At 37.8% G+C, this 15678-nt stretch overlaps 1 protein-coding gene and 1 pseudogene across 1 annotated transcript in view; one reads left to right on the forward strand and one right to left on the reverse strand.

Annotated features, from left to right (window-relative positions):
- Nucleotides 1–15678, reverse strand: part of NECAB1 (N-terminal EF-hand calcium binding protein 1) — a 233463-nt gene that overhangs the window by 176367 nt on the left and 41418 nt on the right. The window contains exon 3 of the mRNA XM_031439294.2: nucleotides 2431–2539. Coding sequence (XP_031295154.2) covers nucleotides 2431–2539 — 109 coding nt within the window. The remainder of the gene's footprint in view (nucleotides 1–2430; nucleotides 2540–15678) is intronic.
- Nucleotides 9760–10784, forward strand: LOC105095434 (cyclin-G1-like; annotated as a pseudogene).

The raw sequence follows: 15678 nt of genomic DNA on the forward strand, positions 1-15678 counted from the left end.
CTCACAGTTCACCACAAACATGAGATAACGAGACTGACTGACCTAGTCCAGGCTATGTATGCCCTTCAGGCTAGGCTGTCAGTGTGGCTGCGGATGCTGTGCATTTGAGAGCATATTTTGTCAGAAGGTATGTGAAAGGGAAATATATATGGCACATGTAGTATGATCACTGAAATATTAAAAACTGGATCACACACAAAATAAATGCTATCACTTGCTTGGACTATAGCTCTGAAATTTCAGTGCCAATATTTGAAGCAATCTCCTTAAAAGATCAAAGCCTGACACTAGCATCCTTTGTTTTTTTAAAGGAATTTCATGGGTATAATTCGGAAGTCGATATCTAATATAATTCAGCTCCAAATTAAGTTGAACAACATGATTAGAAAACACTTATCATTACTCATGCATTTTTGAGAGAGTAACTAGTGGCAATACCTATTCCTTTAGACTTACTGTAAAATCATTACATCTGCTTCTTTAGCACTTATGAAAATTATGCCAAGCATTAATAAATATATAAATAAAATAGCAAAATCAGGCAACAAGGCCTATTAAAAACTTTATTTTTTCATTATTATGAGTAAATAGGAATTGAAAAATCTCCATGACGCCAAATTCTGGAACCATGATTATCAATAGTTGTTCCAATCCTGGGTATTGTTAAAACTTTAAGGTTTAAATGTTTATAATGTTTTAAATTGTAATGAGGAAGAAGTAATTAGCATACATGATGGAGTGTTAGCATCTCAACTTCCAACATTTGAGCTCAGAAAGGAGACTCTGGTCTTTTTTTTTTTTTTTCACTTAAGTATCATTTCTTAGAATGGTACAAAATAGCTTTCTTCATCCCATGCATAAGCATTATTCCCTAGCAGTTAACTTAAGCATTCAGCTGGCCTTACCTCCACCATTACCCTCTTAAGCCTGTCTTTGAGCAGAGCCACAATGACCTAAAAAGATGTCACTTCCTGGCCAACAGGTTAAGTTGAAACACTTTAGCAATCTCATAATGCAAATTATTGTCTGGCCCATTCTTTTCTCTCTAGATTCTCCTACGCTCAGCCTTACATTTGTCATTTTGATAGTAAGAAAATACATGTTGCCCCAGTTCATCTTATTTTTCCAGGTCTTTTCTTATGCTTTCCCCTCAGATTGAAATATTCCTGCATCTCTTTATTTACCTAACCAATTTCTTTTCTCCCATAAAGACTCAGCTCCTGGCTGTCTAACCCTGAGGACATCCCCTAAGGCTACCAAGCCGGGCTAACAACCACCCCCTTGTCATCCCAAAGTACCCTGTGCCTACTTTAGGCACAGCAGTTATGGTGTTATTTTGAAATGATCAGTTAGTGGGTCTACGCTCCCCTGAACTATAAGCTGGCCCCGTGCTGCACCACTAATGGGATTTCATATTCTTACTTGTCGCACAGAGTGGGACTTCCGATACACTTACCCACTAACGCTGGGAATCTGGAACCCCAACAGAAGTCAACGAACTTACAAATTGTTGTTTAAAAATATTCAGCTGCTTGAGTAAAGTGAATCTAATCTTTTAATTTTGCTTATTAATCTGCTGCAAGAAAACGTCTCTGCAGAGTTGTAGCCCATGAGCATTTTCTTGGCAAGCTGGTTCACTGCCTGGAACCATCTCAACACTTTGCCCAACAGCAAGACAGTAATCACCAAGTAGCAGACACACTGCTGGGTCTCAAGGCAAGGCTGAAGCGATGCATTTCCACATTAGAATTCTGCAGTTATGACTGTCACAAATTATGTGATTTGATGCAATTATCCAACTCAAGCAGCATATTTCTGTTGCTCTGTATTCTAAATCCCTCATTATTTTATATTTTTAAGCACAATGCGAATATAAATAGAAACTTTGCAGATGCTATACTAATGCAAAGGAGAAAAAAATCAAATACATTACTGCATACACTGATTGTTCAGAGAAGATTCAACGTCCTGCATTGCCTGCATCTCTCGGGTAACAGGGATTTGGAGTTCAGTACATCTGAATTGTCCAGATAACTGCAGTTTCCCGTTTCACTGCACTATTATAAAAATGCCCTTTGGACAATTTTTTAAATAAAGCAAACTGCAATGAAGTCTAAGAAAATAAAATTCTACTTTCTTATCAGTATAGACTTAGAGTTATTATAACATAGGCTTTTGTTTCACAGTCTGAAAACTCTAAAACTGCTTTATGAGAACTCCCTACAGAAGATCATTCTTTTCCAATTCAACATCCAGTTTCTCACAGCATTTCTTTTATTAAAGAGAGGCTATTTTAGAATTAAACATACATAGGTGAGTATTACAACACACGCCCTCAGCAGCTTTCCTCCCCCTCTGCGTCACTGGCGTGTACTTGCCCGTGCCCTCTCCACTTTGGTTACAGAATCCAGCGATAAAAAGTTTCCTTACTTGGTATTATGTGTATCAATGGTGTGGAAGAGCTCATGTAATTCCTCTCCGCTCAGAATACCATCTGCAAAATATGCTTTGAATTCTTCAAAGGACAATTTTCCATCATCTAAAATGGTAAGAACAAACAGAAGAGAAGCAAGCCATTTCAATTTTGTACATTATTTTAGCTTTCAGCTTTAAAACTTCGCTCAAATGCTTGTACAGGTTTATTTGTGCATGCACACATATTCAAGAAGGAAGGATAACTCAAGGTTTTTAAAATACAAATAATTTAATGTATCATTATAGTACATAGACTGCAGATGTTTACACTACAGTAAATTACATCTACACGATTTGGGATATTTTTGGCTCCTTTATTCATATGGCACACATTTAACAGTTAATAAGCCATTTAACTGGCCACACCAAAGGATATCCAAATAAACAACCAAATAAAAGCCCAAGATAGAGTTAATTATTTAGATGCTTTGTCTTCATGTACAGGACCTGGCAGACTGCAGAATAAGCAGCAGACGTTTAATAAGTGCATAGTAATTGAATGAATCTCAGAATTGCTATCACAGTCCGACAAACTGTGTTCATTCTTTCACTGCTTGAGCAAATGAACGCTTCTTAAGCCAAACACATTTTGCTTATTGTGCGACACAAAGTGAAAGACCATCGGGGAGCCTAATAAAAGAGAGAAGACGTGCGGGCGTAAGCATAAGTATGTTACACAGAAAAACACGTAAGTCTGATGAGACACACTTTGGAATATGTGGGAGTTTGGGTGATAAAAGATCCTTTCATTTGGGGGCATGGGGAGTTTTAGCAACTTCTGTGCCTGTGCCTGATGTTGGAAAACAGTTAAATCTGAAGAAGCAGAGATGGAAGAAACACAGTAACAGAAGAAAGTGAAAGATTTGTAGAAGACCCAGCAGCAGAGAAATCCGGGGAGGGAGCGACCATGAAGGGGAGCGCTCTCTGTGCAAGGAGCTGCTTTGCCGGTTTCCTCAGGTCAGTTGCCAAATGACTGTAAGGGATGGAATGATCCTCTCCATCTACAAAGAGGCAACGGAGGTCTAAGGAGGAACGTGCCATGGTCACAAAATCCCTAAGGTGTGATCCTACCAACCACACTATACTGAACAAAGTTCAATTTGTCTTAGAGTAGAAGGTATGATTTAACAGGATTGGATCTTTGAGGGTCATTTAGAGCATTTTTTTTCTCAAAAGATGGCCCACAGACTGCTTAGAAAACTGTTAAAATGCAGACTGCTGTCCATACCGGAAAACAGAATCTCACAGACAGCACGGAGGGGTGGGCGGACAAGAAATCAGAATTTTTTAACAACCTATGTGATTCCTCCTTACTCTCATGCTTGAGAGATATTATCATAAAGAACAGAATAGGCCTAATCACGGAATTACTTAAATTTTCGGATAAGGACTTACAGGATGTAACATTTCAAAACTTCTTATTTACAAAATACAAATAGAAATACCCCTAAGAGTTTTAAAATCGTGTTTCATTTTGCTTTTTAACATAATAGGCATATTTAACTAATCTTCCACTTAATTCTTGCCGAGTTAACTGAGCAGATATATTCCATAGAGGTCATAAGAATCCTGACCTGGATCAAGCACAGAATGAGTCACTAACCCCCAGTGGCCTCCTGGATGGGACTTGCTCAGCCGAACTCAGCCACTCAAACACCATAGAAACCCTTTACAAAATGACATTTAATCCACCAGGACTGTCTAAAACATCTAATTTTGCGTTTCTGTTTTTCAATGGGCTATTTTAGTGTCATGTCTCAAAAGACTATTTTAAACTTTAGCCTCATGCGACCTGATGTATGCCCCAGGCCGGACTTAGTGTAGTGGACTGCCATACTTTGATGATAAATATATTGCCAGGTGGGGAAACTTGACACAAACTAGTTCTAGGTATAGGTCAAAGAGAGAAACGGAAATGACCTTTCCATCTACTTAAAAAAAAAAGAAAAAAGAAAGAAAGAAAAAGAAAAACAGTAATCAACCCACTAGTTCTAACTCTACCACTGTGATCTGCAACACATGCAATACATCCACATTCATGGCGGAATGTGTTTTCCCTGGTGAATACTGGTCCTCAGGTAAACTGGGCTGCGCTCATAGGACTCCAGTTGCCCCTGTTCCCTTATGAGCAGGTTGGGCTCTGTAATTCTTCTTTATAATTACCATAAGTAAGTGAGTTCAAGTCATAATGTACATACTATCATATAAAAGCATTTAGTAACATGTCCTATGATAATTCTATGAGGGCTAATAGTCTGATTTTTTTTTTCTAATTCTTATTGGGAAAAAACACATAAATAGGAGGTACTGAATACAGTCCAGACTTGAAGGATGAAAAGTGTGTTTTCAAAGCCTGTTTTTACCATATGAAGGATTCCTGGAAGTCTTCAGTTCAGGCTGCCACATTTTTAAACAAGCAACTGCAAAGAGTTAACTTTGAATACTTCTAGACTAGGGCATTAATGTTAAAGAAAGTATTACATTTTTCAAAAGAAAGGGAGAAAAAAATCCCCTTCTACTATAGTTATGCATTAATAAAGAATTATAAAATTTTTATTAAAATATTTTATTTCTAATTCAACTTTCTTTTGAAATGGAAGAACACAGTTAAACTTTAATTTATCCTGGCTTGGCTCAGAGACTAGGCAAACCTTGTGAGGGCTGCTGTCTCATGATAATTCTAACTTTTACCACAGAAATGCACAGGTTTTTTTTCTATTAGAATTACATTTTTTCCTGAGTTTGTGCTGAGCATAGCTAGTCCTCTCTGCTTTATTTTTAAATTATTCTAACCCTATACTCCAAATTCCATTAATGTTTTTGAGAAGAAGGCAGCAGAGTGCAGTTGTTTAGAGTAGTCTTAGAAAAAAGGAAATCTTGAGTATTAAACATGGATTTGCTCTGACAAAAAATTATAGCAATATTTTCTTAGGTCAGTCTCCCAAGGCAAAAGAAAGAAAAGCAAAAACAAACAGGACTTGATCAAACTTGTAAGCTTCTGCACAGCAAAGGAAACCATAAACAAAACAAAAAGAACAACCTACAGGCTGGGAGAAAATATTTGCAAATGATGTGACCAACAAGGGTTTAACATCCAAAATATACAAACACTCATACAACTCAATATCAAAAAACAATCCAATCAAAAAGTGGCCAGGAGACCTAAATAAGCATTTCTTCAAAGAAGACATACAGATGGTCAACGAACACACGAAAAGATGCTCAACATCACTAATTATACAATGAGGTATGACCTCACATCTGTCATAATGGCCATGATCAAAAAGTCTACAAATAATAAATGCTGGAGACGGTGAGGGGAAAATGCAACCCTCCTACCCTTTTGGTGGGAATGTAAATTGGTGCAGCCACTATGGAAAACAGTATGAAGGTCCCTTAAAACACTAAAAATAGATTTACATATAATCCAGCAACCCCATTTCTGAGCACATACCTGGAAAAGACAAAAATTCTAAAACTCTAATTTGAAAAGATCTGTGCACTCTAATGTTTATAGCAGCACTATTTACAATACCCAAGACACAGAAGAAACTTAAATGTCCATTGACAGATTATTATATAAAAAAGATATGGTATACACACATGCGCACGCACACGCACACACGCACACACAATACTACTCAGCCATAAAAAATAATGAAATAATGCAGCAACACAGATGGACCTAAAGATTATCACACTAAGTGAAGTCAGCCAGACAGAGAAAGAAAAACACCATATGAGATTGCTCATATGTGGAATCTAAAAAAAAAATTAACATAAATACAAAACAGAAACAGATTCATAGTCATAGAATACAAATTTTATGGTTGCAGGGGGGAGGGGGTTGGGAAGGGACAGACTGGGAGTTTGAGATTTGTAGATACTGACAGGTATACATAAAATAAACAAGTTTATACTGTACAGCACAGGGAAATATATTCAAGATCTTCTTGTAGCTCATGGTGAAAAAGAATGTGATAATGAATATATGTATGTTCATGTATGACTGAAAAATTGTGCTGTACACCAGAAATTGACACAACATTGTAAACTGATTATAACTCAATAAAAAAGGTAAAAAGTAAAAAAAAAAATGCTTATATTATATTAATTATAATAGTACAGAACACATCTGCTCCACCATTCTTTACCATCACACCAACAGGACTGCAGAGTATCAAAGACAAAGAGGAAATTTAGAAAGAGGCAACAAACAAAATCTAATCCACATAGGACTAAGAATAAGAATGATAAGTGGGGGAGGGTATAGCTCAGTGGTAGAGAGCATGCTTATTAGCAGGCACGAGGTCCTGCGTTCAATCCCCAGTGCCTCCATTAAAAAAATAAACAAACAAATAAATAAATAAACCTAATTACCCCCCAAGAATTTTAATTACAGTGGATTTCTCATCAGAAACTATGCAAGCAAGAAAAATGTGGAGTATATTTAGTGTTAAAAGAAAAGTACCACAATCTAGAATTTCATATCCATGAAGTAATTCTTCAGAATAAAGGAGAAATAAAGACCTTCTCAGACAAAATTGAAGGAATTCATTGCCAGAACTGCTCTGCAAGAAATGTTAAAAGAAATTCTTTAGGGAGAAGAAAACAAAAGCGATACAGGTCTGAAACACGGATCCACACAAGAAAAAATAAATGTCAGAAAAAGAATAAATAAAAGTAAAATAAAATATTTTCTTTTTCTTATTCTCAATTAGTATAAGAGACAACTGTGTAAAGTAATGATACAAACAACATACTGGTAATTATAACATGTGGGAAAGTGAAATAAATTATAATGGTTTCACAAGCAACAGGAGACACGGGAAATGCTCTGCTACAAAGTACCTCTATTACCCATGAAGTGGTACAGTGTTATTTGCAGGTAGATTTAGATTAGGGAAAAATGAAAATTGCAAGCTTAGATTAGTGAAAAATGTATATAGTAATCACTAATTTTTTTAAAGAAATGTAACTGATTTGCTAAGAGAGGAGGTAAACCAGAATCAGATAAAATACTGTTTAAAACCAGAAAAGTTAGAAAAAAGAGGGGGAAAAGAAACAAAGAACAAGTACAACTAACACAAAGCAACTACAAACATGGTCGGTATTAATCCAAGAATATAAAAAAATCACTCTAAATGTGAATGGTCTAATTACCCCAACTGAAAAACAGAGACTGTCAAAGTGGGTTAAAAAAACAAGAGCCAACTAGATAGATGTTGTCTACAGGAAACCCACTTTAATATAAAGATTCATGTGGGTTAAAGCTAAAGGCACAGAAGAAGATACACCATAGTAATACTAATCCAAAGAAAGCTGAAGTAGCTCTATTAATTTCAGACAAAGGAGACTTCAAAACAAGACTTCAATCGCCTCTTTTAGTAATTGATAAATCAAACATGTGAAAAATCAGCAAGGATACAGCTGACCTGAACACCACTATCAGTTACTTCATGTATATTTATTTCTAGAAATACTGCTTCCAGCAACAGCAGAACACGTAATCTTCTCAAACACACATGGAACATTCCTCCAAGAGATGCCATGTATCTTGCTTAAGTGCAGGGCCACGCTTTAACTCAGTTAAAGTATAGAAGTCATACAAAGCATGTTCTCAGACCACAGTGGAGGTAAACAGATTAAAAACTGAAAGATAGCTGAAAAATCCCCAAATATTTGGAAATTAAGCATCACCTTTCTAAATAATGTATGAGTTAAGAAGAGTCAGGAAAATGTTTTTAAATATTCTGAACTAAATGAATATAATATAACAAATCAAAATGTATACAATGCAGTAAGAGCAATGCTTATAGGGAAATTTATACCATTAAATGTATATATCATAAAAGCAGAAAGACCTAAAGTCAGTATCTAAGCCTCCATCTCAGGAAACTAGAGAAAAGAGTAATTTGAGCTAAAGCAAGCAGGAGAAAAGCAGGCCCTGATGGATTCACTGGTAAATTCTATCAAGCATTTAAGCAACAAATGACAGCAATTCTCTGCAATCTCTTTCAGAAAACAGAAGCAGAAATAACATTACTAACTCATCCTGTGGATCCAGAATTATCCTAACACCAAAACTAGATGACATAAAAGAAAGGAAAACGCTCTACCAATATTGCTCAGGAACACTGATGCAAAAATTCTCAACAAAATATCAGTAAACCGATTCCAACAATGTTAAAAAAAATTACACATCAAGACCAAGTGGGATTTAGTTCAGTTATGCTTGGAAAGGCTGGGTCGATATTCAAAAATCAATCGGTGTAATTCAGAATATCAACAGGCATAAGAAGGAAAAAGCATTTGATCATATAATTGATGAGAAAAAAGCATTAGAAGAAATTGAACCCCCATTAGTAGTTAAAAAAAAAAAAACTCAGCAAACTAGGAAAAGAAGGAAATTTCCTCAACTTGACAAAATCATCTACAAAACCCTACAGCTAATATCATACCAAATAGTGGGAAAGTAGATGCTTTCCTCTTAAGATCAAGAGGAGATCTTAGAGATGTCCTTTCTCATCACTCCTATTTAATAATATACTCGAAGTCCTAGCTATTAATATGACAAGAAGTAGGAATAAAAGGTATATAGACTGCGAAGGTAGAAACAAAACTGTATTTCTTCACAGAAGGCGTAACTGTAGAAATTCCAAAGAATCAGCCAAGAAAAAAAAACAAAAAACCTCCAAACAAAGTCAAGTCACAGGGTAAGAGGTTAACATACCAAAGTCAATTGCTTTACTATATATCAGCAGTAAGCAACTGGAATTTGAAATTTAAAAATAATACCCTTTACAAAAGTAGTCCCAAAATGAAATACTTAGGTATAAATCCAACAAAATATAGAAGGGATCTAAACATAGAAAACTGCATAAGTCTGATAAAAGAAATTAATAAGACCTAAGCTTTATTTATAAATGAAGTGACAGTCCATGTCCAGCAGCTGGAAGACTCAATGTTGTTAAGACGTCAGTTCATCCCATCTTTGTCTCTCAAAGTGGTATCAATCAAAATCCAAGCAAGCCATTTTGTAGTACTGACAAACTGTTTCTAAAATTTCTATGGAAAGTTCTGCTCCGAGCTGGCCCTGAGCAGGGCAGCGTCGTCTGGGTGGCTCCATCCAGGACGGCTCCCCACCCCCGGGCCTCTCCCCTCTCGTTCAGGAGTCCCCTTGCCACGTAGGCTTCTCGGATCTACTAGGATTTAATACCGCGGGGTGAGGTGAGGGCAGACCCGGGAGGGTCGTTACCTCAGAGGAGCTGCAGTGCCATCAAGATGATGGAGGTACTGCCAGCTGACTCCCGGAAACTGCTACACCCGCTGAATGCCCTGCTGGGACAGGAGCCGAGATGTCAGCCAAAGGTCTGCGGCTTGAGACTGGAATCTGCCCACGATAATGGCCTTAGAATGACTGCACAACTAAGAGGCTTTGAAGTAAAAGATCTTCTTAGTCCGACTCAGTTCTTTGGCTTTGACACAGAGACGTTTTCTCTAGCTGTGAATTTACTGGACAGATTCCTGTTAAAAATGAAGGTACAGCCCAAGCACCTGGGGTGTGTTGGACTGAGCAGCTTCTACTTGGCTGTAAAATCAACAGAAGAGGAAAGGAATGTCCCGTTGGCAACTGACTTGATCCGAATAAGCCAATATAGGTTCAGGGTTTCAGACTTGATGAGAATGGAAAAGATCGTGTTGGAGAATGTGTGTTGGAAAGTCAAAGCTCCTACTGCCTTTCAATTTCTACAACTCTGTTATTCACTCATTCAAGAGAACGTGTCACATGAAAGGAAGAACAGCCTTAATTCTGAAAGACTAGCAGCCTAACGTGAGGCATGCTACTGCAGGATCACAGCTCCTAAAGCCAGGCCGTCTGCGTTGGCACTATCACTGCCTCACAGATCAAGCACAGACGCGTGTAGAGTTAACGGGAAGAGTAGAGAATCTTCAGAGCCATTCCAAGATGAATGGCAGAGATTTGACTTTCTGGCAAGAGCTCGCATCTAAGTGTTTAACTGAATATGCATCAAACAAGTGTTGCAAACCAAATATTCAGAAGTTGAAATGGATTGTTTCTGGGCAGACTGCATGGCAACTGAAGGATAGTTACTACAGGATAACCCACCTTCCAACAATTCCTGAAATGGGCCCTGAACTGGATTATTACAGCAACAAAAAATAAAAACAACACTGAAGACTGTCTCTGCAATCCTGAGCTGTGGGTTCCATAATGTTACAGTGGATTTAAGCAGTGAAGCCTCAAAACATCACAACTAGATCAGCATTGATGTTCTCACATTTGGGAAAACCTCCTAATTAACATTACCCTGTAGTGGAATTACTCAAATTTGAATTCACCTGTGAAGCATACGAATCAAAGCTAACAGTATAAATGTGAAGTGCTGACAAGCCTGGGGAGGTAAACTACGAATCTTCATTTCTAATTGTTGAACCAGCCTTCTCTGTTGGGTCAATATATTGTATTTAGGTGGTGTTAAAAATGGCTACTTAATTCAAATTAGGAGGTTTGCATCAAAACCAACATTTCACAAATACACTTTTAAGGCATAACAAGGATCACTATTCTAGGCAGTGAAAACAGTTTCTTGGCACCCATAATGGAAGTCAAATAGGTAATCCAGAGATGTGGACTTTATTGCTACATGGGAATCACATTTAAATTGGAGAGTATTTCATATAAAACAAAACTACAGACCTAGTAATTTTGGCATATTATGTTATCTTCAATATTTTTCTAGAAACCAGGTGATGTTTGTATCCATGATAAAAAAAAGTTTTATACAAAATTTACTGCCTCAATCTAGTCTCATCAAGAAAATTGGTTTTATTGTAGTAGTAATTCAAAATAAATTAGCATCATTGTGAAAATTTTCTGATTTAACACTCCAGAAGTTTTTACTAAGGACTGTTTTTATAAAACTGTCATTGCTTCCAATTTAGAATTTCGCTTAAAAGGAAGAGAATACACTTTCAGTAATTGCCTCTACTGTGCCAAAAGAATTTTAAGAAAAGGAGGCAACTTCATAATAAGGTTGCTGAGGTAGTGTTCAGGATTTCAGTGACTCTCAGGAGATCTACGGCGCTGAAGTATTGTATGTAAGTGGTTATTCAGTGCAGTGTGTATACTGAGTCCGTCCAGGATGACTGTACCCAATTTTGACATCATATTATGGGTAGATATGGACTGGAAAATAAACCAAAGAACTGTAATGTGTCTTATACTTTTATAAACCATGTTTTACGGATAACTTTTCAGTTTCCCAAAACACTGATAAATTTCAACATTTTGAATACATCAGTGTTCATTTTGAGGTGCCAGAGGTAACCTGACCAACTACCATTATGTTTTGTTACTAAGGGATATACCTTTCAATAAAATTACTGAAATGAAAAAAAAATTTATATAAAGACAAAAGACCTAGATAATAAACACAATAATGAAGAAGAAAAAACAAAGGACTTACACTACCCAATTTCAAGACTTACTATAAATAGCTACAGTAATCAAGCCAGTGTTATATTGGCAAAAAAAAAAAAAAAAAAAACCACGTATACATCAATGAAACAAAATCAAGAATTCAGAAATATACCCATACTAATATAGTCAAGATCTTTGACAAAGGAATAGAGGCAATTAAATGGAAAAAGAATAGTCATTTCAAAAAATGGCACAGAAACGACAGGCTGCCCAAATGCAAAAAAATTAACCTAGATACCAACCTGGAATCTTTGCAATAATAAAATTTAACTAAAAATATATCATAGAGCTACATGTAAAATGCAAAGAAAGAGAAAATCTAAGTTACCTTGGGTTCGTAATGAGTTTTTAGATGCAACACAAAAATTACAATCCATGAAAGAAAAAAAATTGATCAGTTGAACTTTATTAAAATTTTAAAAATTTGTGCTGTGAAAAAAAGAAAGTACTCTTAATAGAATGAAAAATACGGCACAGACTGGAAGAAAATATTTGCAAAACTGAGTAAGGACTTGTAGCCATAATATACAAAGAACTCCTAAAACTCAACAATAAGAAAAAAAGCCAGTTAAGAAGTGGGCAAAAAAATCTGAATAGACACTATACTAGAGAAGATATACACAGACTGACCATTATGGTGGAATAGAAAGACCCTGAGCTCACGTCCTTTCACAGGCATACCAAAATTACAATTTATGAACACTTATCAATGAAAAAGACCAGAACCTACCAGAAAAGATGTTCTACAACTAACGATGTAAAGAAGATACCACGAGTCAGGTGGGAGGGGTAGAGTCACAGGATAGTCAAGACCCCACACCTTCAGTTAGGTGACCCACAAATGGGAGAATAATTACAACTGCAGAGGTTATCCTACAGAGTGAGGGGTCTGAGCCCCACATCAGGATCCCCAGCATAGGGGTCCTGTGCTGGGAAGATGAGCCTCCAGAACGTTTGGCTTTGAAAACCAGAGGAGCTTAATTTCAGGAGAGCTGGAGAGCTGAGGGAGGAAACAGAGAGTCCACTCTTAAGGGCACACACAAAATCTCACATGCTCTGGGACCCACGGCAGACGCAGTAATTTGAAAGGAGCCTGAGTCAGACATACCTGCTGATCCTGGAGGAGGCCAGCAGAGCCCACCCGTGGGGACACAGACACTGGTGGCAGCCATTGTGGGGAACTTGTTCTACCATGTGGACTCTGGTGTTGACAAGTGCCATTTTGGAATCCTCCCCTGAGGTTACTAGCCTCAGGACCCAGCCCCACTCACACCCACCAGCCCCCAGGGACCAGTACTAGGACACCTCAGGCCAAGAAACTAACCAGGCGGAGACACAGCCCCACCCACCAGCAGACAGGCTGCCTTAAAATGACCTGAGCCAAGCGCCATCCCTGGAGATGGCCCTGCCCACCAGAGGGCCTGGGACCAGGCCCCACACACCAGTGCACAGGAACTAGATCCAGGACCCCCAGGGCTCTGCGTCCAGAGACACCCAGGATCCAGCTCCACTCACCGGCAAAAAGACACCCACCCCAGGAAACTACAGTCCCACAGCCTGTGAACCCAGCCTATCCGCCAGCAGGCTGGCACCAGCCTTGGGACAGGCTGGGCCACGGTTCTGCCCACCAGCAGACCAAAACAAACTTTGGGACACTCCAGACCCTACAACCAGCTACGTCAGGAACCGGCCACACCCACCATCAATCCAATATCAGCCTGGGGACTCCTGTGCCCTGCAGCCAGATCCCAGGACCCAGCGTTGCCTGCCAGTGGGCCAGCATTAGCCCCAGGGCTCCCTGGAGTTCTGGCACCCCCAAGGAGTGGCTGACAGCCTTCGCACAGGCAGGGCCAGCAACCAACCAGACCTGGGGCCAGCCAAGCCTACAAAAGTGCCCACAGTAGTCAGCCTCCAACAACAGAAGGACCCAAGCAGCCCACACAGGGGGCACCCCTGGGACATATAGCTCTAGTGACCAGAGAGAAGTGCACTGCTGGGGCACACAGGATGTCTCCTACAAAAGGCCAGTTCTCCAAGGTCAGGAAATATAACCAACATACTAGATACACAGAAATTTAAAAAGCAAGTAAGACAAATTGAAGAGATAGAGAAGAGTGCTCCAAATGAAGAAACAAGATAAAACCCAGAAAAACTAAGTGGAAACAGCAAATCTACCCAAGAAAGAGTTCAAAGGAGTGACTGTGAAGATGATCAAAGAACTTGAGAGAAGAATGGACAAAGAGAACAAGAAATTAGGTGTTTTTAACAAAGAGCTATAAAATGTAAAGAACAACCAAACAGGTGATAAATACATTACTGAAATGAAAAGTACACTAGACAGAAACAATGGTAGACTAAACGATACACAGAAAGGTTATCAATGAGCTGGAAGACAGTAGTGGACATTACTAAAGCTAAACAGAAAAAAAGAAAAGCAAATAAAAAGAAATGAGGACAGTTTAAGAGGTATCTGGGACAACATCAAGCATGCTAACATTCACATTATAGGAAGCCCAGAAGGGGAAGGGAGAGAAGAAGAGGCAAACAACATATTAGAAGAAATAATAGCTGAAATGTCCATAGCCTGGGAAAGCAAACAGATGTTCAAGTCCAGGTGAATATATATATATATATGTAAAAACATTCCATCCAAAAGCAGCAGAATACATGTTCTTTTCAAGTGCATATGGAACATTCTCCAGGACAGAGAACATACTGGACCACAAAACAAGTCTCGGCAATTTAAGAAAATTAAAATCATATCAAGCATATTTTCCAATCACAATGCTGAGACTAGAAATCAACTTCAAGAAAAAAAACCTGCAAAAAACACAAACACATGAAGGTTAAACAATATACTACTAAACAACCACTGGTTCACTGAAGAAATCAAAAAGAAATTTAAAACTACCTTGAGGTAAATGAAAATGAAAGCACAATGATCCCAAATCTATGGGATGAAACAAAAGCCACACTAAGAGGGAAGTTTATAGCAATACAAGCCTACCTCAGGAACCAAGAAAAAGAAAAAAGAAAAAAAAAGTAACATCTAAAAGGAGCTAGGAAAAGAACAAACAAAACCCAAAGTTAGTAGAAAGAAGTCATAAACATCAGAGCAGAAATAAATGAAATAGAGACTATAAAAGCAATAGAAAAGATCAATGAGTCTAAGAGCTGGTTCTTTGAAAAGAATTTAGCAACACTGATAAATCTTTAGCCAGATTCATCAAGAATAAAAGGGATAAGGCCCAAATCAGTAAAATCAGAAATGAAAGAGAAGTTGCAACTGACACCACATGAATATAAAGGATCATAAGATATTACAATGAACAATTGCCAACAAAATCAACCTTGACAAAAAGACAAATTTCTAGATGTTTACAATCTTCCAAGGCTGAACTAGGAAGAAGTAGAAAATTTGAACAGACCAATTACCAGTAATGAAATTGAATCAGTAATTAAAAACTCCCAACAAACAAAAAACTGCAGGACCAGATGACTTCACAGGTGAATTCTACCAAACATTTAGTGAAGAGTTAACAACTATACTTCTGAAACAATTCCAAAAAAATTCAGAGGAAGAAATGCTTCCAAAGTCATCCTATGAGGCCAGCATCGCACTTACACGAAAATCAGACACAGATATCACAAAAAGGAAAATTACAAGCCAATATCACTAATAAAATAAGAAGCAAAAT

The sequence above is a fragment of the Camelus dromedarius genome, chromosome 20, assembly GCF_036321535.1.
Source record: "Camelus dromedarius isolate mCamDro1 chromosome 20, mCamDro1.pat, whole genome shotgun sequence".
Lineage (NCBI taxonomy): Eukaryota > Metazoa > Chordata > Mammalia > Artiodactyla > Camelidae > Camelus > Camelus dromedarius.